General features: G+C 37.0%; 1 protein-coding gene across 1 annotated transcript in view; it reads left to right on the top strand.

The window, feature by feature from the left end:
• Positions 1-1035: 1035 nt before the first annotated feature.
• The window catches only part of HTR7 (5-hydroxytryptamine receptor 7), a 1148878-nt gene continuing 1122287 nt past the window's right edge, over positions 1036-27626 (top strand). Inside the window, exon 1 of the mRNA XM_044056928.1 lies at positions 1036-1798. Within this exon, the coding sequence (XP_043912863.1) occupies positions 1278-1798 (521 nt within the window). The 5' untranslated portion in view covers positions 1036-1277. The remainder of the gene's footprint in view (positions 1799-27626) is intronic.

Genomic DNA, 27626 nt, shown 5'->3' with positions numbered 1-27626 from the left:
TATCTCTCTAAGGGCCCCATTGATAAACAAGCTCAGTTAGTTAAACCTGTGCAATAAATCTACAAATGAGGTGATTTCACTCCCTTTTCTGTAAATACAGGACTAGAAGCACAAATTGCAGTACCGAGAATTAAGCTGTGTACAGTTTATTATCATAACAATAGCATCAGAGATATGTAATACTGGCTTTGTTGTGTGGTATAAAATAATGTGTATTTAAACAAGTCAGTTTAATTTACAAGGATTACAATGTGTATAATCTATTTGGATAGAAAAATAATCACTGATCTATAACAGTCTGATAGTCTTATATAAGCAGTAATGATCTGTGTTCCAGTGGGGTATGTCATCTTAGTGACAAGTGTGTCACTTTATTAATTTCAACACATTCACATGCAAATTAATTGTAATAAAAGAAATGAAGAAGGATACATGTGTTTCTCAGCAAACCGAAAGTAGTCTTATTATCTCATCAAATAAGGAAAGGCTTGCTTGTTACTTGATTGGTGTATTGTGACGGCTACTAAACTGGAGTCAGTACATTAATTACAACTCAGCAATTTTAGCCATATTTAAATAGACCACACAGTAATGTGTATATAAGTAAGCCATACACTGCATGCCATATGTATATTCAACCTCCAAACGAGGAAGTTCGATAAGTACTCGACTAATCTGATTATTTCTAATGACAGTTGCTGTTTCTTTATTCTTTAAGTACATGAAAAAAAAATGAACGATACTGTACTGGATACGTTAAATAATAAAAGCATCCTTTAGCAATGAAGTAATGATAAAGATCCCTCAGGGAAAATAAAACACAAACCCAGACCAAGTTAATCAGTTTTGATAATTTAACAGCAGAATCTACATATTTATTTTACAATGACATCATCAGTACCGTTCAAGTGAATGTGCTCTCTAATCACCTAGATGAACCGCTTTAGCAGGTTTCTTTATAAACTGCATGTGGAGAAAGAAAGGGAGGGGGAGAGAGAAAGACAGGGAGGGAGGGAGGGAATGCTACTGTTAAGGCACTTTCACAAACTTAATATGACAGTCTGCAGAGATTAGGCAGTCGAAGTAAAGCACAGACAATTTACTGGATGAATAAGGCACTCTTGAAGCATACTGGCAGTTGTGAAATGAATTGGTTTCTCAGACGACTCCAGAGGACAGATGACAGCTCTGCTCCCAGTCATGGGTTTACAGGGACTGAGTCTTAAGCAGTAGGAACCAATGCCTTAGACTCCCCTTCATGGACATCTGGAGTCACAATGGTTATTGATATAAACAGTAGTCACTTATTCAGCAATATCAAATCTTTTATCAACAAAGATAAGCAGCTAACTACAGCTAGAATGATTGCTGGCTCACTGGATCCATACCCCTTAAAGATCTTTCAGGATACTACAGCAGGTCTTCTGCCAACTTCTAGTCCTTCAGCAGAGAATGACACGCAGTGCGGAGAACAGATTTTAAATTATGGTAACATTGAGAAAGTTATTATAGGGGCAATCCTCTCTCTGATCACTTTACTGACTATTGCTGGGAACTCCTTGGTGGTTATTTCTGTGTGCTTTGTGAAAAAATTAAGGCAGCCCTCTAACTATCTGATTGTTTCCCTGGCTCTGGCAGATCTCTCTGTGGCTGTGGCTATTATGCCATTTGTGAGTGTTACAGACCTCATTGGAGGAGAATGGATCTTTGGACATGTTTTCTGCAACGTTTTCATTGCCATGGATGTAATGTGCTGTACTGCTTCAATTATGACATTGTGCGTCATCAGTATTGACAGGTTAGTATAGTTTGCATGGTCATTTTAAGATTTTAGCTCAGACAAAATGCACATAGAAAAACATATCTAATTTTACACCTTTAACCTTGAGATCTGCAGTTTCCAATGCAGCTTAAAGGAACTTGGTAGCTGTGATGTTTAGTGGTGACACACATACAATCCTGCATACACATCAGTGTTGTATGAGCATTTAAAATGTGGACATCATCATCACAGAGTTCTCTGAATGCTAGTTTTGTTGATTCACAGCTCAATGAGGTTTCTATAGGTGATAAACAAAGTTGCTTGTAGTACTCTAAACATTTCACGATGTGCGTCTATGCAACATTTGTGTTTCTCTCTACAGTTAAAACACATCTTGTGGAAATCTTGTTATATTCTGGAAAAGATACAAATTATTAACATAAATTCTATAATTGCTTTGCATACAGCATTAGATATGAATAAAATAGGCAGTTTATCAAAGTGGAACTCGAGACTGTACAGTGCATAGTTGACAAGCATGTTAAACCAGAAAAAAATGACACAAATGCATCACCTTCACTGTATTATCCCAAATAAAAATGAAGTTTCAGTGAAAACTAATTTCATGTTTTTAAGAGTTTGCTACTTCCAGGAAGACAGGTGTGAGTTTATAAAGGCACAGAGACAAGTTCTCTCTGCTTTGGAGTTTTTGCTTTTTTATGAAACCCGTGTTTTCCTGTTTTCATTAGCCCTACAAAACCTGCATATGCAGCTTTTCACCTCAGACTTGGTCTCATAGTAACCGAAGCATTTGTCAAGCTGTGCCATCTTTTCAGCCTTCTTGTCTAAAAATAAACTCCTACATTATCTGTCTCCTACTCAACATACACACACACACACACACACACACACACACACACACACTGAATAATATTCACTGCAACTTCTTGGTTAAGAATCTTTTATAAACTAGATGTCACTGTGGCAACATACTTCAGAATATTCTAACAAAACCAGGAATGTGTATTCCGCTCACATTGCCTTTAGTAGAGATGTATTATGACTCTCCTCTCATAACAAGAATGCTTTTCTGAAGGCATTTACTAACAACTGGATGACCACTGGGTCCTTTGTCTTGCATAGGTATGAAGTACAAAATAGAACATGCCACTGTTTTCAGACTGACAGCAAATCACTGACTGCACGGCAGAGGGCAAAGCTTGGCATTTTACACCATGTTGTTATGATGGATTTATCATGTGCTGTTAATGCTTTCTTGTCACTAAACAGTTATAAATTTAAAGCTAAATTTACAGAAGTTAGTTCATCTGATGAGTTGAAAGACTTGTAATCTATATTATATGAAGTTCTTTTTGATGATTTGTTTTAGTGGTATAATCCCACACACTTGCTTGATACATTATAATTAGTGACTGGAATATGTTTAGCAAACACATTCCTTTGAAGTGGAGATTTGCAGTGGTGAGGAAACAATTTAAATAAAGTAACTAAATGGCTTTTAATCAACAAGGAACAGAAGAATGCCAAAATGTCTATAGTGCAAGCACAGAACATAAACATTAGAAGGAAAATAAAAAACATAAGATCACTCTTTTCTTAACAGATATGCCACAGTGATTATTTCACTATTCAACAACTTCAAGAGGAAACCATGTGATTACGTGAGCAAAGTGGAAAGCTGGATATCACTATGCTAGTATAACAGAATTACAGGACAGACAATGCTGATACAGTCTGTTCGTTTGTCATTTAAATTCTAACAACATTTGTGAAGTAACAGTAGCTGCATTAGAAACATCAGTTGGTTTGTTCTCTGTTTTATGCAGAAGAGAAAAGCTGCAAATATATATGTCTGGTTTATAGAATGCAGTCCGCCTCTTATTAAATAAAGTGGAAGCAGGAGTGTGTTACCAAGTACCTTTGATGTTATCCTATCTGGTGTGTGTGTGTGTGTGTGCGCGTGTGTGTATATGTATGCGTGTGTTGTATGTGCATTCTTGCAGTCTTGTGGATAACTGCCTTATGAGGGCAACTGTTAAATTGTTTTAATACATGAAAATGAAAAATTATACTATCACTCTACCCTGGGTGCCTGCCTGTCTGGCTCTGAGTAAATATCATTACAATTTGCATGACAAATGCCAGTTTGCAGAACTTGGTTGTTCACAAACACTCACACCAAGTTCTTTGCAAGGTATTTTTTCCCAAAAATATCCATCACTCTTTTTCCCATGAGTTCATACAGTATTCCTCCTGATTATTACAGGTGTATCCATGGTGGGGATGATGTGATAAAAGCCAGTGACCTCAATGAATACATCTTAGATGACAGAAAATTATTGCGGAATAAAAGCTTGAATAATTAAACAGATGGTACATCTCAATGTTACTTTTAGTTATAGTGAGACACCGGCATAAATTTTTTAGAGATACTTCATTTGTGATAAACTATGCAGTTATAATATTACAGTGAAAAAAATAAAAGGCATGTGACTTTCTTATTTAACAAAGCATAATTACCAGCTATTAATTTGCATTCTTTTAAGTTTTATAGGTTGATAGATTAGTACTAGGCTAACTGTTCTTGTGGACTATTTTAAGTTTAGCTAAGCAGCTCATGTGAGAATCAAACTCTACACTTTGTGTTTGTAAGTTAAACGCCTTAGCCATTATGCCAACCTACCACCCCTTAATTTATTTAGAAAGCTGGTTGCTTAAAAGACAAAAGTTACAAGAAACCAACACTTGTATGCACATTTGCTGTGAAAGTGAGCTGGAAAGGCACTGTAAGTGTTGTATAGTATGTAAATTACTTGTTTTTCTTAAATATGTAAAACAAATGTGCTTTGTTACACAGTTTTCCCTTTTTACGAACATAGACTACTTGTACATTTTTCTTTGTTATAGGTGTACTAGCAAAATGCTACCCTGAAATTAAATGGTGAATGAGCAAAAGTGATTGAATCGGTACTTTGTGGTACCTAATGGCTACAAAACATTACCATAAGAATTTCAGGAAAAATTGGTCTTTTATTACAAAACGCATTCATGGTGAGAAAATAAATAAATAATACATTCAATATGGTCAGTTCTGTTATCTGAAGAGCTACAATGCTTGGGTTACTATGGGAACCTGAGGGGAAGAGAATTAAGGGAGTGTGTGAAAACTGCATGTTTTTCCAATAATATTTGTGCTTTCTGAATGTGTTTGCAGAAAAAGTGGTAGCATGCAACAACAATGTTAATTAAATGTCAGTATGGAGTTATCAGCTGTAAACTACCTCTAATGTTTTATTCAGAATTCTTAATTCCATGCTGTTGTCATTTCCTGCTCTTTGTTCTGAATTTACATTATTGAGAGACACCCCAAGTTAACTGAAGAAAATATAAGCTGTTGCTTACTGTTTACAAACACTTAATACTCAGCGCTAGAAATCATACACACACACACACACACACACACATATATATATATATATATATATATATATATATATATATATATATATATATATATATATATGTTGTATGCCTGATAATTTTCTGACACAAAGTTTTTGTTAGCAAAAAAAAAAAAAGATTTCAAAGTATCCCCTTATTCTTGAAGAGAATCTAGTTATTTATGCGGTATTGTTAAATTTCATGAGCTGGGTGGCAGCAATACGTTTCATTTTGTTGAGCTCTGGTAGTATGATTACTGAAATAAATGATTTGGCCTTGAAGAATTTATGCCATTACTTTTAATGGATTTATCTTGTTATTTTGTTGTGAAAGAGACACAGCTGTCTTCTACTAATAAGGGTATCTAAACCACACCAATTGTTTTTGAAACATAAGGTTTATTCTCTCATGCTTAAGTACGTTGACCTGGATTGATCTTTCCATCCTGCTTGTAAGATATGACTCACAATGACGCTATGTTCTGACTGAACAGTACTCTCACACTAGTGTTTTACAACTATTACAGCTGTACAAGAATGCATTCCCTGTGGTCGATAATCACTAGAAATAACTTCACCTGTTAAAACTTGCCTTTCTTTAAATAAAAGGGGAATACAAAATCATATTAACTAAGTAGCAGAGTGGAATACACATGCTAAAACTATAGTTTTGTGTATGTTTGTGGCTGTACCTGTACACGCCTGTGATTGACTGAGACTTAGAAAAGAGTACAGGTGAGAAAGAGAAACTTTTCACAAGACAATAGATACTCTGGGTTCACATGTGTAAAAATATTTTAGTTGTCCTGAATTTGTGCGTGTCTGTGTACATGCGTTTGAATATGTATCTATAAGTGAAGAGCGAGGGACAATTAAATTAAAAATAATCTTCAGGCAACAAATTGCCCTCACTCAACCAACTATTTTGTCAAGTGTCCTTTTCTTCTTTCGGTAAAGTATTGCCAAATGCCTGTCTTCTCTATCTTTCTCTGCTATGTCAAGTAGGATATTGTCTCACAGGGTTTATTTACGTATACGGTGACTGTCAAAGCAATGCTGTATGTCAGTCCCTAATTTCTTTATTTTGTTTAAATAACTTTATGTTCTTAATTAACTTCTATAAGAAATGTTTTACTATTCCAAGGAGGCATTTTTATTCTCCTTTTGCATATCTATTTCTTTTTAGCTACATGAACTCACAGTGATTTCAGTTTGTTTATTTAGAATATACATCATCACTGCAGACCCTTCCCTTTTCAAAGTGCAGGCATTTACTAATTTTTCTTTTCCATAGTATAATGTTCAGAAATCAATACTTGGCAAATGTGAAACATGCTTGCAAAGCTTGTGACATCCCAGAACTGAGTGAAATACTACGCAGCCTCCTTTGCACTGTTTCTCTCCTTTGCATATCCAGAATCAACTAGCCCTCTTTATGAGTACTAAGTTCTATACATCATCATATGCAATACACTTTTTCTGAAACATTTATTGACCTGGTGCTTCGATAGGTGTCCAACAGGTGGCCTTAGGACCACAATCTGGCCAACCAAAGTATTTTATCTGCACTTGGTATGTCCTGCAACAAACTATTTTAAATGGGCAGATACATATTGGACATGGTAATGTGGCCCACCTCTCCCCAAACCTTGCCAAGTATGGTAAGTGACCCTTGAGCTAAAAAGGTTGGACTGCCCCAACTGACTTGCACTGTTATAGTATTTGATTTCATTGGCCAATATGTAGTTCACTTTGAAAAAAAAATGTATAAACTAGTGCTGCCATGAGTTTTCTCTACCATTTTACCGGATAATTAAGAGATGTTTAAAAACTGCTGATTAATACTGTCTAGATGTCAATAACAGGCCATGTATTTAAGATTATTACTGAAGTTAAGCATTTTTCAGGATTAAGAATGAACCTTGTGATGTAATATTCTGATGTTCCTCCAAATTAATTTATACGTTGGTTAAAATGAGTTAGTCCTAAAATCAGTTATTAAAAAGCAGCGAGACATGTAGACCATTTTTTATTCGGAATAACAAAATAATTCATGTTCATTTTATGGATTCAAACACTACCAGGAATGTTTTTATATGCTTTGTCATGGTTTTTCCTTCTGCTGACTGAAAAAACAGTCTGGTATGACTGAATAAGGTACGGCATTTGTAATTTTTACAAAAATATATTGGAATACTTGTGATATATGTGATGTAAACAGTGCACCATCTCTGCAGGAAGGTAAGCAGGCTTAGAGGTGCACCAAACAGGCCTCTTGGTTTTAAATGTTAATTTCCGATGTCTTATTTACTTGTGATGCCAAAGAAGAGCTTGAGTTTGAAAAGAAATTGGTAGTTAGTCTCAGCTCATTCAGGGTACTGATGTGTTTAATATTATACTCGGTGTGCTGTCATTCAAACTCTGAAAAATCAAACAGAAACACACACACACCACACGCACACACAGGTGATGACCCCAGAATACCCTTCTCCTATTTTTCTTCAGTCTGGTAAATACTCTGTATATCTGTTCTGGGTATTTTTGGTGTTGTACTCTGAAATTCTGGTGCTGATGTAAGCACTGGATTCCTTCTAAATTTCTTAAAATAGTTACTGGGCCATCACTAGGTCTATAGTGTTTTTTGTCTTCCAGTTATGTTACAAATATGCATCATTCCTCTTTGGGTACACATTCTGGCTGTGCGATTTTCATGTTTATGCAAACTAGTTCTCTTAAGATGAGAACTCCCTATGCATTTTTAATTTACCATGTTTTTTAAGATTCATATGTTGATTTTGAACAAATGCATGAATAACATGCTGCCCACATAAACTAGGCCAGGCTACATGGTCTTACTCTGTCTCTCTTCTCTTCTCTTCTGGTTTCTAGCATAATTCTGTGGCCTGCCCTGGTAAGTCATGGAGGAGCAGTATTCATCAGGCCATCACAGGCCTCTGAGAATATATACTTCTTCCACTGATTAAGTGACCGGGTCATGATACTAATAGTGAAGCCCTAGAATGGACAAGAAGCTGTATGTTGAGTAGGATTTCATAATTGCTGTACAGTTTGCTGATTTTAGTACTGTCAGTATTAAATGGAAGGATTTGCAGTAGTTTTTGCCAGGATTCCTTACTCTTCTCATAGGTTCATAGGGTTGTAGGTCTTTATCATAGGTTCATAGGGTCGTAGGTCTTTATCATAGGTTCATAGGGTCTTAGGTTTTTATCATAGGTTCATAGGGTCGTAGGTCTTTATCATAGGTTCATAGGGTCTTAGGTTTTTATCATAGGTTCATAGGGTCGTAGGTCTTTATCATAGGTTCATAGGGTCATAGGTCTTTATCATAGGTTCATAGGGTCGTAGGTCTTTATCATAGGTTAATAGGGTCTTAGGTTTTTATCATAGGTTCATAGGGTCGTAGGTCTTTATCATAGGTTCATAGGGTCGTAGGTCTTTACCATAGGTTCATAGGGTCTTAGGTTTTTATCATAGGTTCATAGGGTCGTAGGTTTTTATCATAGGTTCATAGGATCGTAGGTCTTTATCATAGGTTCATAGGGTCGTAGGTCTTTATCATAGGTTCATAGGGTCGTAGGTCTTTATCATAGGTTCATAGGATCGTAGGTCTTTATCATAGGTTCATAGGATCGTAGGTCTTTATCATTGGTTCATAGGGTCGTAGGTGTTTACTAGCCTAACGACCACAAGGGTCTTTTAAAGGCTAGCTATGCATCCCAAATCTCTGACAAGTTCTGATACCACTAAGTGTAAGCATGGGCCTGGGAGATGAACCATTTACAGGTTATCTTTGTCCATTAGAGACATACGTGCCAAACCAGGGATGAAGTTCCAGTTTCCCATCCAATTGTCCAAGTTGCACTTGAATTGGGTTAGGGAGGAACTCTGCTTCACATTGATGGGGAGCCTGTTCCATAGACGGGGTAAACTCTGGGATACATATCTATCTCTCCAGCAGGTCCTATTTATATCACAGGCAAGGTTTAAGTCTTTAGAATGGGTAATTCTGGTGCTGTTTGTTTTGTGGATATGCAGAAGGTCCATCAGAGTGGGGTCTGACAATGCCCTTTATGCCAGGCATAGATATCCCCTCAAAAGCCTGTAGGAGACAGAATACAGGGACAGAAACTTGAGGCGGTCTGCATAGGACATTTGACTTACTCCCTGTATTCTTTTAGTGAAGAACCTCAGTGGATGTTCCAATTGCTGGATATGCCTGGTTAGTTACATACCAAAAGGGGCATTGTACTCGATGATAGGTCTGATGAATGACAAATACAGTGGAACAATGACTTCTTTGGACTTAAGATGCCATACTTTTGTTTATAAGTTATACAACATAGAATGATTTACTCACCACTGTAGACACGTGATGGTCATATGCTAGAGTACTATCTATGTGCGCCTCTAAGTCCTTGACTACTGGGTCAGCTCTAAGGGGTGTGTCATCAATATGGTAGTTACCGGGGTGGCTGACTTCCCAAAGGATATTATTATGCATTTCCTGGCATTTAGTTTTAGTCCATGGCTCTGACACCAGTTGCTTGTGTCAGCACCTCCTGGAGAACATTTGTGTCAGTGTGAGATTGAATAATTGCAATCATCTACAAATTTAGTCAGTCAGAGACCACTGACATTGACCTTAACTTCTGAGAAGTAAATGCCAAAAAGGACTGGTCCAAGAACTGATCCCTGAGGGACTCCAATTGTGGCTGGTCTCTTTGTAGAGGTGGACTCCCTAATGTTAACTTCCTGGGTCCTGTCTGAGAGCCAGTTGGCTATCTAAGGGGTGATATATGGGTTTGTACTTAACCTCTTGAGTTTGTCAACAATGCCCGAGTGGGGTATTGTGTCAAATGCCTTGGACAGGTCAAAGTAGGCAGTGTGAACGATTCTGCCCTCATCCATTGCTTTGGTGACCTTCTCAAAGAAGTCCACCAGGTTGAGTAGGCATGATCTGCCCTTGACGAAGCCAAACTGGGTTGGGTCCAGTGTCTGGAGGTTTACTATATCTCTGTTGATGATCTGCATGATAATTATTTCCAATGCTTTACATATAAGACTAGTGAGACTTATGGGTCTGTAGTTTCCGGGGTCTGTAGATGGCCCGCGTTTGTGCAGAGGGCTGACTGTTGCCATTCTCCAGTCATGAGGCATGAAGCCTGTTTGGAGGCTACAGTTAAATAGTATTTCCAGAGGCCCTGATAGGTCATGTTTCATGTTATTTAGAAGGCATCCTGGGATACTGTCTGGGCCCATTGATGCAGTGTTCTTGGTCTTAGAGAGAACATTAAAGACATGTTCCCTAGTGATAGTAGGGGGATAGATTTGGTGATATTTCCTGAGGGAAGGTTGAGGGGGAGAGAGGGGTAACATTTGAGCTGAATTTATCAAGCCAGGAGGTTTGCTGTATCTTCTGGCTCATAATAGGTAGCTCCATTTACAATGATCTCTGCACATAATTGTGTATTACCTTTGATGTTGCAGACATAGCTAAAGAATGCTTTGTGGTTGTCCTTGGCCTGGGAGGCCAAACGTACCTCAAATTTGGCTTTGGTAGGCTTTATTTGTTCTCTGAGTTGTCTGTTTAGTTTTATGAGAGTGCTTTTATCCTGTTGGGTGATGCACCTCCTAATTTTTGCCATGATTTTCTTCCTCCTATTATACAGTCTACTGATTTTGTGATTCCACCAGGGTGGCTTGTTTTTTGAGTTAGTTCTGTACTTCTTCCTGGTGGGAACAGCTGCCTTTATGCAGCTATTAACATACTTGTACAGGGTTTCTGTGAACAGGTCTCCATAGGCAGCAGTGTTCTCAGGGTTTATGGGGACTTGAAATTTTGCCAGGTTTTCATTTAATAACAGGAGTTTAGCCTTAGAATAGTTCCCGAATATTCCAGGTTTAGATGGGGTCCAAGTTTTATTTTTACTTCAAAGGAGACCATTTTTGTGGTCTGACCTTACCAGGAAAGGCATTACAGTAGGGCTGTGCAGCAGTTTCCCATATTAGTGAAGACCAGATCCAGTATGGTTGCACCCCTGGTTGGTACATTGACTATCTGGTCCAGGGAATTTGTGTTTACAAAATACAGGAATCTCTGAGCCTGTGCGTTTGGTGTTGCATAGGATTCCCAGTTAATAGTGGCGTAATTAAAGTCATCCATGAATATGGTATTGGGTTAGAAGGCTAGTGTTTCTAATAAGTTTAAATACATGGTATGGATTTCCTGGGTCCTAGAGGGGGGCCTATATCTTGCAAGGAAGTGGTATTGGATTTTGCCTATGGTGATTTGAACATGGAGAGCGCAAGTGCATTGTCCTGTTTGACCAGCCTTGAAATTTATTTACGTTTGATGTAACTAGAGACACCTTCACCTTTAGTTCCTGCCTGTGAAGTTGCTGGCTTAAATGTGTGGAAGGCATTATAACCTTGCACTTTCTGTGTGCTCTCCATGGCTTTAAACCGTGCTTCAGTGACCACCGCAGATGTCAGCATTCTCTAGGGTAAAGAGCGCTTCTAGGGAGTGGATTTTTTTGTTTAGACTTCTAGCATTGAGCAGTAATACCTTTTGATTTTCTTGGTTTTTATTTATTTTATTTATATGTTGGAAGTACTTTCAGTTTGGCATTGCTTAAAAAGTCAATATGGGGGAAGACAATGTTTAGCTAATATTCAAAAGCCTAGAGGGGGAGAGGTGCAGAGCATCCCTGGCAAAGCAGCACGGTCTGTCGGCCATGTTCTTCCATGCTGACAAATATTTCACTCCCTTAGAATGACACCAGAAACTAAGCCAATTATTAAAGTCAATCATCTTTTGTTCGTATTGTGGCATCATCCTTGGAGAAGGTAAAATGCTGCTCAGTGCTAGGCTCATACCAGCCTGAGACACAAATTCCAAGAGCTCTCAGTGGTTATTGATGGACTTCTGCACAATATATGCAAGATACAGGCCTTTCATTATATTATAAGGCTCAGTGTTTTATTGGCAGTTGGGTTGCCCAGAATTATGTATTATTAAACAGAGAAGAGACAAAGTCAGTATCCAGAGCATAGGTTAAATTATGCAGAGGCAGATTTGGCCTGCTGCTATAGACATCAAATGTGACCCAAAAAATGTATGTTTTCTCCCAAGTTTGGCAAACCTGCAGCTAAAGTTAGGATAACACAGTATGCTTACTAGAGAAAAAGCAGCTTCTACGACTTTTTCCATATCAGGGTCAGTACAACAGAGACAAATCATTAAAAGGAAGAAAAGAAAACAGTTTAAAGTAGCAGGTAGCAGATCATCCATTAGTTAGCACCCATCATGTCTACCTTCACAGGTGCTTGATCTGGGTGACTTTAAATATATACAAGATTGCATATGGCTTTATAATGATATTTATCTTATTTTTCTTAATGAGAATGATTCAGGTTATAAGACAGCTGCTGTTGTTTGAAGTACTAAGATGAGAATATAAGACAAATTTCTTCTTGGCAAGAACCATCCATGGTTGTTAGACCTCTGGAGTTTCAAAAAAACATTTATATGTGGCCTGTTATTGGATGCATATTACTGTGCAATAATTGTCATGTGAAATGCTGACTGGTATCAACATCATTAACGGTGCATTTTATTTTTGTTATTTATCCTTTTGTTGACTAGGTTATTGGCCTCTTTTCATTGGAGACCTGAGGCAGTATTTATACTACTAAAGGAAGTTTGAGCAGGGCAAATGGAACATCCTCTACTTTTTAGAGGCAATCACTAGATGGTGCCAGATGGCTGCATCTAAGATGGAGGCTGTGGGTGGAAATGAGCTGGGGGAGCAGAAAAAAGAAACTAATTCAGGAGAAAAAAAGAAATTTCACAAGGAAAAAATATGTTTTGGAGGCGAATATCGTGGCATCAGTAGGTGTGGATGACTCTGTTTAAAAAATGCTAGAAGAAACAGGACCAGAAGAATCAGAGGCCATGCAGCAAAGTATGGTAATGGACAAAATATTTGGCAGTGAGGAGATGGCAAAAAGACTGAAGGATGTTCATAGGTTCATAGTTCATACTAGGCCATCTGCCCTAGGGCATTTATAAGCCTAGCCAGAATGTGTTTGGCTTTCGTCACCCATTTTAAATTAATTTTGCTATGCCCTTTTTTGAGGTTAGTATACTGTGCCTCTGTGTAACAGTGACACAGAAGTGATACCCGGGGTAAACCTACGATCTCCCATCCACTCATCAAGATTCCTCTTGAAGAGAGTCAATGAGGGACTCTGCCTAACCTGGACTGGGATTTTATTCCAGAGTGAAGGGAGCCTCTGGGTTATGAATCTTTCCCTCCAGCATGTCCTATTTATTTCAGTGCTGAGGTTCAAGTCTCTCAAGCGCGTAGCTCAATGGGATTTGGATTTTCTGAGGTGCAGCATGTCCATTAATTCCGGGTTGGACATGGCTTTATACATCAGGCACAGATCGCCCCTGAACAGGCGGTATGCCACTGAGTAGAGCTGGAGTTTCTTTAACCGGGCAGCATATGGCATCTGTTTGAGCCCTTTGATCCTCTTGGTGAGGTACTTTTGGGGTCTTTCCAGTTGCTGCAGGTATCTGGTAAGGTACATCCCAAAAGGGGCATTGTACTCAATTATGGGCCTGATGAGGGATGAGTAAAGAGGCACGATGACCTCCCCTGATCTAGATGTGAATCCCTTCATGATTAGGTGGGCTATATAAAATGTTTTTCTAACCACTTTGGCCACGTGGTTGTCAAATGAGAGACTGCTATCAACTTGGGTCCCCAGGTCCCTAATTACTTCTTCTGTACTTAATGGATTACCACCTATGTGGTAATTTGTGGCACTGTTTTTGCCAAAGGGATGACTATACACTTTTGGCGTTTAGCTTGAGGCCATGGCTCTGGCACCAGTTGTCTGTTTCTATGAGGCCCTTTTGGAGGATGCTTGTGTCAGCTGGAGAGTCGATTATGGCGCCCAGTTTGCAGTCATCTGCGAACTTGGTCAGCCACAGTCCTTCCGTGTTGGCCTGTACCTCCGAGAAATATATACCGAACAAGAGAGGTCCCAGGACTGAGCCTTGTGGGACACCACTTGTAACTGGTTTGGAGTCTGACATGGCTCCAGCAATTCTAACCATGTGGGTTCTGTCCTTGAGCCAGTTTGCAACCGATCTAGTGACATAGGGGTTTATATTTAAGCTGGTGAGCTTATCTATAATGCCCGAGTGGGGTATTGTATCGAAGGCTTTTGCGAGGTCCAGGTAGGCTGTGTGGACCACCTTCACCTCATCAGTGGCCTTGGTGACTGTTTCAAAGAAATCAACCAGGTTTAAGAGGCAGGATCTGCCCTTAACAAAGCCAAACTGGGTAGGATCCAGTGTCTGTAGGTCCCCAATATCTTTATTTATGAGGTCCATGATGATCCTTTCCATAGCTTTGCAGACCAAGCTAGTCAGGCTTATGGGGCGATAGTTTCCAGGATCCGTTGAGGCACCACCTTTGTGGAGAGGGACCACTGTTGCTGTACGCCACTCTTTGGGTACATATCCTGTAGTAAGGCTGAGATTGAACAGTAGTTTTATGTTTGGGTTTAGCTCTTCTTGGAGTTCATGTAGGACGCAGCCCGGGGCACCGTCTGGTCCCATTGATGCTGTGTTTTTTGCTTTGGAGAGGGCGGCTCTTACCTGAGCATTTCAGATGTCAGGGGGGGCAGCAATCTGCTGGGATAGATATTTGCCCTTTTGGTGGGGAGGGGGGGAGAAGTTTGCGCTGAACCTGTCAGCTAGGATGTTGGCAATGTCTGTGGGTTTGGTGTATTTTTTGTCATTTTGGACTAATTCTGAGCATATCTGGGAATTCCCACCCAAGTTCCTAACATAACTAAAGAAAGCCTTGTGATTATCCTTAGTGTCCTGTGCAATTTTTCTCTCGAAGCTGGCCTTAGACGATTTTATGAGTGCCCGTAGTTTTTTGCTAATACTGATCAGAGATGCCTTCCCTTTTTGGAATTTTGCTCTATCATTTAGTAGCTTCCTCCTTTTATTGTATAGTTTGTTTATGGCTGGGGTCCACCAGACAGGACGTCTGCCTTTGGAGGATTGGGTCTTGGTTTTATTTGGGATTGCATGATCCATGCATTCCAGAAGGTGCTCATAGAATGCATTTATAAAGGATTCTGCGGTCTGGGCCATATTTTCCACAGGCCCGGGGGCTTTGAAGGATTCCACCTCGGTTTTGAGGAGTGTGAAATTTGCTTTAGAGAAGTTTTTCACTGTGGTTTTCTGGGCAGGAGGTGGGGTCAGGATGTGAATATCCAGTGAGATTAGTTTATGGTCTGATCTTACCAGTGAGGGATACACTTCTGGTCTGGAGCATAGAGTCCCCATGTTGGTGATGATCAGGTCCAGTATGTTTTCCCCTCTTGTGGGAGTGGTAACAAGTTGTTCCATAGCATTTGAGTTTATAAATTCTAGGAACCTTTGGGTAAATTTTGTTGTGGATACAGAGAGAGAGAGAGAGAGAGAGAGCATGTCTGGTCAGTGGAGTAACTGAATTTAAAGGCATGCTCTGTGGTGGGTTTCAGGAAGATGGAATGGAGATCGGGAAACGCAGACAGACTGAGAGAGTGAGGAAGCTGGCATAATGGTTAAGGTGTTTACCTTACAGACACAAGGTGCAGGGTTTGATTCTCACATGGGATAATTGGCTAGGTGTAAAATGACCCACAAGGGCAGTTAGCCTAGTACTAATCTATGACCCTATCAGCTGTGTTTACTCTAGAAACACAGCAGCAGTAGCAGGCTCCAGTGAAAGACTGCAAAATGAAAAGGACGTGCAAGTGCAAAGGAGACTAACTGGAGTTGTTGAGAGTTGGAGGGAAAGGCTTGTTGTGTGTGTGAAAAAGTATAAACAGCAAATAAACATTTACTGTGCTTTAGACATTGTTGTTTTGTCCTTAATATTCAGTTTGTCTGATATTAGGGCATTAATACATATAGGAACTGAACCTTTCTGTGAAATAACTTTTGAGACATTTGCATTAGCAGACAAATGTGTTAATGAATGTCAAAGGAGAAGTAACATATCTCCTTGGAAGCCCTATATTTATCATCATTTAAATGTACAGTTATAAGGTATGTTGTTGCAATTTAGAACAACTAATAGAAATGAGAGAGAAGAGAATGAATTCAAATCTTAGTTTTTTCTAAGCTTATGCCAGGATATACATGACATTAAAGAAAGTTGTGAATGATAGAAAAGTATGAACTGGGGGATGGCAAGTTTATGTAACTGTCAAAACCAGAAAATAAGACGTTATAAAATGTGCTTAATGTGATAGTAATAAATGGAAGATCTGGGGGCATCCAAAACATGTTTTTTACTATGTGGATGAATTACATTTAGGTTTATAGATAAATGCTAGGCTAACTGCCCTTGTGGACCATTTTAAGCGTAGCCAATTACCCCACGTAAGAATCAAACCCTGTACCTTGTATCTGTATGGTCAACTCCCTCCAGGATTGTACAAAAAGAAGGTGTGGGCAGTGTGGTGAGTTTTGATATTCTTAAAAAAAAAAAGGGAAACCATATTGTATGAAATGCTGACGTGAGTAGCATTGTTTGACTGTCCACAAATAAATGAAGGCAGTCAATGTGAGGAAAAATGGGGGGCAGCAAATGTTTTACTCAAGAAAGGGTTGACGTGAATGATAAAATGATGGGGTTAAGGAAGTACAGAATAAAAATATAGAAAAAGATGCACCAGATGAAGTCCCCAAACTAATAAATGAAAAAGAAATACATACAGAAATGGAAAACAGGTTTGGGGTATTAGAAATAGAGGAAGAAGAAGAAGAAGAGGGAGATATGAGTTCTGAGTTAAAAAAGTAAAGGTTTCTATTGGGGGAAGGGTGAGAAGGAAAAAGGAGGCCAAAAGATGAGCTGAAAAAAAATGCAAAAAATGAAAAAAGGTTAAAGCAAGTGTGGCATCACTGAATGTGACTAGCATGAAAAGTGATGTTAGAATAATCATGGTGTTTGAAGAGAGTAAAAAAGTAGATGCAGAGATAATTTGTTTACTTGACATAAAATGTATAGATGAAAAGGGTGGAATTTGAGATGATGTAGGAAAGAAAAATGATGTTGACTATAGGGAGTGATACACGCTTAATTGCTGTAGTATTACTAAAAATGAAGATATTAAAATATTAGATATAATAATGGTGGTGATAACAGTTTGAGATCTAGTGTGTGATGTAAAAAAGGGACGGAAAGTGTTCAGAATAGTAGTAGCATATACATATACAAATGGAACAGAAAGAAAAAATGTTTGCGTAAATTCAAAATTATGTGATAGTAAATACGTCTATTATGGTGGTGGGAGACTAAATGTAATTAAAGAAAGGTAAAAGGGGGAATAGGACAAGATGCAAAAATGTTAAGAGAGTTTGAAAATTATGGTAGGTTAAGAATAGGTAAGAGGGAGAGAAAATACTGATATGAGGGGTTATTTAGAACAAATATTGATTATATTTTGTTTACAGATGACATGAAAGAAATAAAAGATGGAATTAGAGAATCCAAGCTTTCTGATCACAGGGCAGCACGGGCAATAATAGCATTGAATGGAAATATAACAGAAGAAGGAAAAGGGCCAAAAGGATGGACAAGAAAATTGCAGGAATGGAATATCTTAAAAAAGAGGGCGATTTTGAGAAGATCATATGCCAATGAAGCCATGAAGAAACATTTAAAACATATTCTTAAAATTAGAGTGAAAGCAGTGGATGAAGGAAATGATGATATATAATAATCAAAAATAAGCTTGTGAGAGAATAGTAGAGAAAGGGGCAGAGAAAAGTCTTGAAGAAGAAGATATTATATGAATATAATAAAGAGACAATAGAAATAATGATATTTAGATAAAATTATTATTTCAAACGGAGAAAAGAAAAAGATTCACAATTTTAGGTAATAATATGAGATGTAATTAGAGAAAAATGAAGATAACAATGAAACATGAAATAGGGCAGTTACTTTTTAAAGAAGAGGATGTTATCAATATAGGTGAAAAGCATGCATAGAATATGCATGACAAAATGTGACATGGGGTGTATGAAAAGAAGGAAAGATGATGAAAAAGGAGGTAGTGGAAAAACTAAAAAAAAAAATAACTGAGAGGAAAGAGTTAGAGAATGGTATAAAAAGGTAAAGAAGAATCCGAACCATTATCACGTTGATTAGAGTTTAACAAGAAATGTTAGATGGTGAAAAAGATGCTTTTCTGTTACTATTGAATGAATAGATGTAGGAAGGTTAAAAAGCAAAGGAGATTTGTAAGGGGGTTATAAAACTATACAGAAAAGGGGAAGAGAAGAAATAAAAAACTGGAGATCAATTACATTGGGAAATATTGACTATATTATTTAGGAAGCTTATTCAGAAAAGATTGATGGGTGCCATGAAAGAAGAATTGGATGAAGGCATGTATGGAGAGAGGGGTAAGACAGTAAATGAAATGCTAATTATGGTTAATGAAATGGTTGAAGCAGGAGGAAAAATAACAGCATGTGATGTGACTAAGGCATCTGATAGTACTGATCTTGGGGAAATGTTGAATATTTTAAAAGAATATAAGACAGGAAAAAAATACGGATAGTGCAGACAATTTATGAAAAATCATGTATGTCTGTGATGTTGAATAGGCAGGAAAAAAGATAAGACAGGAAGAGGGGTAAAGAATGTGGCTGTTTGTGATGGTAATGAATGCAGTTATACAAACATGTAGATCAAGGTCAGAGGATGGAAGATGGAAAGTTAAAGTAGGGATAAGGTTACCATTAATGTTAACCCATGCAGATGATTTGGTCTTAGTAGACAAGAACAAACATTGCATGAAAGAGATAATATACTGAACAGAACAAATTTTATGTACAGTAGGATTACAATTAAATAAGTCAAAAAGTAAAGGATTTGGAGATGTGATAAGAATGGCAGGAATTTATTTTACCAGAAATAAAATTTATGTACTACAGGTTTAATTTCGAAAGGGACAAGCAGTAACAGAACAATGGAAAGAATTTCTTAAAAAAAAAAAAAAAAAATATGAAACTTGACAGATTGGTAGAGGGTATTTCTGTTGTCCCAAAGAGAATGGGTAAATATGTTTAACACATATACTTTATAAAAGCTTGTATATTTAGGCCATATGTACTTGTTTCCAGTCTGTATTGAAACTGAATTATTGGGAATACTTTTTGGTTTTCTGTAGGGAACAAGGATGAATCCAGTCAAAGGAGGGATGGTTTATAATGGAAAAGAAAAGGGATCTTGGATTTAATAAAGCGAATTGTTTCCTTACTGTGAATACATTTTGGGGGTAATAAAATGTGTGTAAAAATACCATTTTAGTTTTTTTTCTGTGAAAAATACAAAGGTACATGGATGGGTGGGAATAAGAAAAGAGAAACAAAAGGTTTGGAAGAGAAGGAATATGAAAGTAAAATAAAGACATGGAGAAGTGATTTAAATGATGTAGACAGAAAGGAAAGAATGGTGGGGGAAAAGTGTGAATACAAGAAGTCAGTATGGAAAAGGCAGAAAATACTTGAATCTTTTTTTAATACGAGATTTTCGTTACTTTTATTACTGGACAAACTGCAGTGAAACGTAAGATGAAACATAAAATGATGGGACAAAGAATGTGTAATAGCTGCAATACTAAAGAGACGTCATCACACTGATTTTTGGATAGTAAGAAGAAAAATGAAGGTTTTTGGACATTATTGAAAGATGTTTGTGACTGGAAAGATTTAAAAGCATTGATATGGACATAGTTTTGTAGGAGTAAAAAAGAAAACTAAAAAATGGGATAAAATTGTATTCATTGCTAGCTGGTATTTAAAACGATGTGACGAATGGCTGTATAGTGAAAGGTAAGATAATGAAGAAGTGATATGTGATATAAAAATGGTTATGGTGGTAAGGGTGGATGCATGAAATGGGTTTTGCATGTGTTTAGGAAGATAAACATGTAAAGTGCTTTACTGCGATGTATAAAGTGCAGTTATAATGAATTATAAACAATGAATGAAAAATAGAAAAATGTTTATATAATAAAGCAATCCCTAACTCTTTTCAGTACGTGGCATAGGGTCTTTTACATCCACGTGAACTGCTAACAACTCAAGCAGATGGGATCATGATTTAACATCTCATCTGAAAGATGACACACCCAGGTGTGCAGCATCCCTTAATGCTGCAATGCAGTGTCAGCAATCCAGTCACCTGGAGTGGGAAAAGAACTCACAGCCTTCTGGTATTCCAGCCCCAAAGCTGGCACCACTGACACTATTATCTTAATGACAGTGATTCAGGTAAGAAGATTGCTACTGCTGCTGTTAAAAGGACTGAGATAAGAACACAAGACAAAAAAAAATACATGTGTGTGTGTGTGTGTGTGTGTGTGTGTGTGTGTATTTAGTGCTGTACCAACTTGGAGTTGAAAGAATAGTTTTAAGGCACACATTAAGGGAGACTCATGGCAGATGATGGTGTTGATGATACATACAAATATTTCAGGTATGAGTAATAATGCGCTTCTAGCCTGCTAATATACCAAAAAGCAGTTATTCCCATAGTGTGTGTGTGTGACAACCCACCATTGGACCAGTAATCAAGGAGCCTCATTCCTCACCACTGGCAACAGTGGAGGATGTACACTGGGAGAATAACAGGTGTGCATGCAATATTTCCAGAAGGAGCCCTGTTTTCCCTGCAATTTCCCTTAAGAGCATACAGAGACCACAATCAGTCCAGGGCTGGTTTCTCTCTCTTTCTCCAGATCCCCAATAAGACTCCCCAGTGGCACAGCTGTAGAGGTGAGATCTCAGCTGAGTGAACAACAATCCAAGACCTACCAGGACCCTCTCTGTCCAACCAGTGCTTTGTGTCCCTGCCCATAAAGCTGACACACACACACACACACACACACACACACCTGGAAAAGGCTGGCACAGGTTTACTAGCTATGCTACCTTCTGACCAGACTATAAGGTAGTTACTCCTGCCACCAGTCAACTCCTTATCGGCTACTTTAAGGCCCTTAACAAAGGGTGACCAATCTTATTGTGTAATATTAATATCAATACAAATGGTAGTTTGAGCAAGAATATGGCTATTAGGTGCAGCCCACACAGTGTCACCAAAAAATATGCAAATACTCTCAAAACTTAAATATCTCTAGACAGATTAGTCACAATGAAAGGTTTCAATATATTTAATAATAAACAATAAAAGAACAAGAAAATAGTATATATTCACAGTGACATCAGAATTCAAAATCACAGGAAACATTTAAAACAAAATTGCAGGAGAGTCTCAAATAAATAAAGAAAAATATCTAAACTAAGATTTGCTATATTCCTGACTATATCTAAGAATGTTACTATACCCTAGAAACTTATTTACAGAGCAAGGCAGATGTTGTGGTGAATGGTTCTTGTCAGGTCCAAAGCAGAATATAGAATGCAGTCTCTCTCTAAGAGGCTTCTCAAATTAATATCTCAAATATTACTGCTGGGATAACTTGCAGAATGACATCATGTCTTGTCATCTGACGGATAGTTCCCAGATGAAACCCGCACTGCTAGAAACTAGCAGTATTTAGCTATATACAACAACAAAGACCAACAGTGAGTCCCAGCTCTACCTTCCAAAATAGTAAAATTTATTCAGTTCGAACAAATCTTTTCTCTAGCGCTTCGGCCAACAGCCTTTACAGAGTAAAACAGAGACACTCTTAAAAACTGCAGAATATATACAAATTGAAGCAATAAATCAATTATACAATCAGATAATTTAAAAAGATGTAATGCATATTTAAAGTCACAGTTTTAAATAAGACTTTGCCAGTTACATTCTCTGTTCATACCATATGGATGTAGAGTACCATACTTCATAATTAAAATAGCAGTATTTAGCATCTGCCTGTAAACATACATAGACCTCAGATCTTTGGTAAATGCTGGAAGTCATAAAACAATTACTTTCCTCCACACTTCAAGACTAATAATTATTTCACCCTAAAGACAATACAGAGAGCTCCCTAGTACAGACCATTGTGTCTCTTGTTGCACTGAAAACTGAAAGATACCATCTTTCATTGCGCAGCCATAAAGAAATTTAATTTCAGCTATTTTTCTGAAGTTAACTTCCTGTATTCCAGTTTCCACTGTTAGAATATATACATTTAAACACTTACAATAGTGCATGTACATTTCTGTTCTATTCCAGTAGGGCACACTGTGCTTACATTTGAAACAGCACTTTGCAAAAACCTTTCAACGCATACATCGCTGTACCAGCAGTTTGATATACACATGACATACAGTTCTAACACATTTGCAACTGAAGCATCTTATATAAATCATGTTGATATTCAAAAATGACATATAATTATTTACAAATTTCGAGACAGCAGTGCTGCCAGTCTCCCCCTTTGTCACAAAGTGTCCAGGCTGTTGTTAAAAATATCTAAACTAGTACTTGCTTTAGTGTATGTGGTAGCCTATTCCATGCATCACTACTCTCTCAGGGAACCAATTACTACACTTCTCATTCCTATATGATCTTCTACATTGTTACTGTTCTTAAAATGTTTTGTAATAACTTAAAGCTTTTCTCCCAGGGCCTCCCCTGAAAATGGGCTTCTACCCAGATGGACTTTCCCAGTAATCAAATGTCAATCAATAAATAAATAACTACATGCATACATAGGTTGTCTGAGGATTCCCTACTACTTTTTAATAATCCCAAATGTTACCAAAGGTAGATAGCCATAATTGCCCTATATACTTTAATAAGGTCTTCTCTTAAATATCTATATGAGATACTGTACAAGTTAAGATATTTTAGTCTTTCATAATAACTTAACTTTTCACATCTATAGATACCCTTGGTAAACTTCAGCTGTACTCTTTCCAGCTTACTCATGCTTATTTTCTTATAAGGTTCCATATTGTCATTGCATGCTCGAGTTTGAGTGTAATATAACTTAGAAACAATGATTTTATAATTTCTGATTACCTAGACTTTATTAATCTTTTTATACAATCTATCGTTCTAGCCATTTGTCAATCTCCTTCTCATAAAAATATGTGTCTCTTCTACCCCTACTGACATTATGTCACGGAATGAACTCCTGAGATTGGAAACCAAAGAGGGGTTCAATATTCTTAAGTTACAAGCAAAACCAGTGTCAGTGGTCGTTAGTTTCTTCCCCTTTCCATGGTGCATGAATTGCAAAGCATCCTGAGTTGAATCTTTTTACAAGTCTTTAGGAAAAATTTCAACAGACCAACATAAAAAGAGAAAGAAGGCTAATTAGACTCAGAAATAGAGGAAAATAAATGAGAACCAGTTTAGTTTATTTTCTGTATAGCTGTATTACCCTTCACATCTATACCCCGTATTTTACTTATTTTACCTGCATATGTGCTACTCGGGCAGCTTAGGGAACACCCAAAATGCACATATGTCAACAAAGCCGTTATCATTTTGGAAAAATAATAATCAATAACAATAAATGTGCAGACCAAGGGACAGGCTAGCTTATATGATCATAAGAAATGCAAGCACTCTGAGTCCTGTGACTATTTACAGCTTGCCAATGCTTGTTAGACTTTAAAGAACTATAAATATATAAAAGATCAAAAGTGGATTTTAGTGGTATTTATCCTACTTCTCTTAATGAGAATAATTCAGGTTTGAAGTAATGAGATACAAATACAAGACAGATACATTTTTATCTGGTGCTGTTTGCTTTGAATCAAAGGTTTTGCTAGGTTCTAACAATCTCCTCCACTGCAGAATTCCTGGGCATAACTAGACATACACTATGTACATACAGCATTCATTTTTTTGAGCTGAAAAATATATTTGTCTTGTGCAATGATGTGCACAAATTTAAAATCACCATGCGATTTACCAAGCTTTTAAGTATTTTTTTTTAGAATGCCATGTTCATAGGTTCATAGTTTAGTACTAGACTAACTGCTCTTATGGGCCATTTTAAGCCTAGCCAATTATCCATTGTGAGAATCAAACTCTGCACCTTGTGAGTGTAAGGTAAACATCTTAACCATTATACCATCCTCCCACAACAACCTGTTGACTAAATCAGATTTTTTTTTTAGATTAGAATGCCAGTCTGACTAAATGGTAATTTTGCTTATGCCTGCCATTTCATTTTTTTTCTGTACAGAAAAAGTCATTGGTGCCCAGAAACATGTACTAATTGGCGTGGAAGTACAGATGGAGTGGGAGGGGCTGCATTCTGGAAGTTGTTCTAGTATTATGAAAATTCTGGCCACTCCCGCTTTCCTGTAAATATCATACAGCGGGGAGGGCACTATTCTATGATTTGCATATGCAGGATTCTATAAACTGAGTAATTAATTCAGTACATTTTGGAACTAATTCATCTTGCTACTGTTCTGTGCATGTTTATATTTCTCCTGCTTGATGTCTATCACCAGTGACCTCAAATGTCCTATGCAATGAATTATATACCATTTAATAATGACAAGTGGAAATGCATGTTTTGCTCCCTACAATGATTTATCATATATTAAGACTTTAAAAAAAGCTTGCCATTAACTATAAAGGAAAATAATTTGCAATTTATATAGTCCTTACTTTACAGTTATGATAATTAACCATACACAGATGTTTTGCAGCTAAAATGGGATTAAAGTATGACCAAAATAATAATTAAGTAAAATCATAGTATACAAGATCTAATCTCCACCACTTCTGCCTCACAGTTATAGATTAATATCTCCTTGGAAGATATTTTGAAATATTTTGAATTATACCAATGTTTTAGTTTGTTACCTCTCAAGTTTGTTATGTGTAATGAATAACCTTTAATAAGTCACTTCTTTTAAAAGTCTGATAAAATCCTAGCTATTAGCAGTATGCAAAAGATTCATTCTGCATATGTGGACAGAATGTGAGATATTTGTATCAGCATTTAGAACAAAATACATTGAGAAGAAATCCACTAGTTATAGGTCAGATTCTCCACATGCAGTTCTTTTGCTTGTGGTTGAAACGTGAATTTGTAGGTGAAAACTGGACATTTAAAAACAAATGTTACAATGCACAATAAAGAATATTCCATTAGGCCACACTGTTTCTTTCATAACGTTATTTTCCTTTGTACTTCCGGTTTATGCATAAACATGTCTGTCTACTTTGTTTGAATTTTGGGGGGTTGCTACCAGGGATCTGGTGACTGTAAACCCTGTGTCATGTGGCGTGATATTTCTGATGAAGACAATTGTTTGGTGGGTCTCCCTTTTTTACTGGACTGTGTACTTACAGTTCTTGCTTTAACAAACTTGATGGACTAGGGCCAGGGGGGTCACTTGTGTGGCCTCCTTGCACACTGCAGTCTCTGGTTAGTTGAGTTACATTGCGACAAAACCAATTAGTTAAAATGATACTCTGCAAACTGACAATGCTTAAAAATATGTAGTTTCATACCACTGCCCACTCAACAGAAGAGAATGAAGAGTTTCTGAATTACTGTATTGATTATTCTATTGTTAACTGGCTTCATCTTAGAGAAAATAAATATTTCCATTTGTGTTAAATTTTGTTTTGGGCACTGGGCTTAAACTAAACTTCAGTAAGAATGGTACATAGTACCCTTGACATTGCATGCATGCACAGCTTTGATTACCTGATGACTCATCAGTGCATTACAGACATGCAGCAACGCATTCACATCTCATTCATTTATCGATTCATTTGTAAGACCTGCTCTGTTATATTAATGTTACAAGAACTACCATATAATTGCTTGAGATGATCATTATAAAAAACACTATAATATACTTCTGCAGCTATATGCTAACAGCGACTTTTATCTTTTAAGAATGGATTTAGGATATGTTAATTCTACAGCTTATTGATGTTTTAGGTATCTTTATCTAATTTAATTTAAGTATTTAGGAGTATAGTCATTTTGCTTGTAATGCCATTTTCTGTCTAGTTTATTTTTTAGTAGTTATAAATAATTAAAAATCTATTGTCAGATTTATCTCCAAAGAGAATGATTTATGTTTAATTCCTTTCAGGGATTTACTGATGTAATGTGTATTCCACACCTCTAAGATATGCACTCCCTGTTGACTGAGGATGAGAAGAAGTAACAGAATTGGACTTAAGTTCTGTTAAAGCAACCATAAGTTTTAATGGCCAGATATTTTATGACACAAGATTTTGGTAGGATATAATGTACATATGATATCCTTAGATATGTCACCCCATACTTAAATCCCCTAATAAGCATTAAACAGATATCTTAACATAGTTTTAAGCAGTAATTAAAGCCACTGGATTATATAAGGATGGTACAAAGGAAAAGTCTTACCAGATTGTATAATCAAGCCATATTTTCTGAAGATGCAGCTCTGATTTTGACCTGGCATTTTATTATATTTTAAAGGAAGACATAACTGTTCATACCAATATAGAGATTTACACTCTTCTCTTAATAATACAACTTCACAATCATATTTTAAGTTACACAGAACATGGATGGAATTAAAATACTCAGACTTTGATTTACAGTACTTAAAAATGAAATTCTATTTTCATGTGACAAAATCTGGAAAATTTGCTGATGGCTTTCAAGTGTAATTTCTAGACATTACTGTGATTCTATTACAACTTTTTAGAGCATCTATATAAATAACATTAAATCAGATTCCAAGTACTGACAGAATTATAAACAGTTAATATAAAAAGAAAGTCAAGTTCAGGTAAATGAGTGTTCTTGCCAAAAATGCCAAAATCCATGAAAATTACACGAGGTCCTTTTTAAAATTATGTCATGTTTAATCAACATGTTATTATTCAAATCTGAAACTTCTGCAATGTTTTTTTATGGGGGGGGGGGTCAAAAGCAACACTCCCAAAGTGCCAAAACTCAAAAGCATTTTTTAATTCTGCAGGGAGGCAAGATACCTGCACAACTGCAACCCCTGACATGGACATGACAGCAAGCCCTTATAACCAAAAGTAAAATAGTTGTCGTATCTGAGATTACACAAACTCTGAGATCAGGAAGACAGTGAGGAAGCTTATAATGTCTTACTCAATGGTGGAATACGTGGACTTTTCTAACCTAAGGGCTTCACTGTTAACAAATTACTTTTCATAAAAAGAAATGCCAAATTCTACTTCAGAATGAACAATTTTAGTATTGCCAATATTTTATCTGCAGAAGAATGGGTTGTAGAAATACATTTCATACCTTTAGCCAAAATTTTTTTTCATCTGAGATTTGTCTTCTGTTCAGATCAAATTCGTGGAATTTCAAGA

The sequence above is a fragment of the Protopterus annectens genome, chromosome 14.part0 (genome assembly GCF_019279795.1).
Source record: "Protopterus annectens isolate FY-2018-M chromosome 14.part0, PAN1.0, whole genome shotgun sequence".
Lineage (NCBI taxonomy): Eukaryota > Metazoa > Chordata > Ceratodontiformes > Protopteridae > Protopterus > Protopterus annectens.
This window is presented reverse-complemented; position numbering and strand designations above follow the sequence as displayed.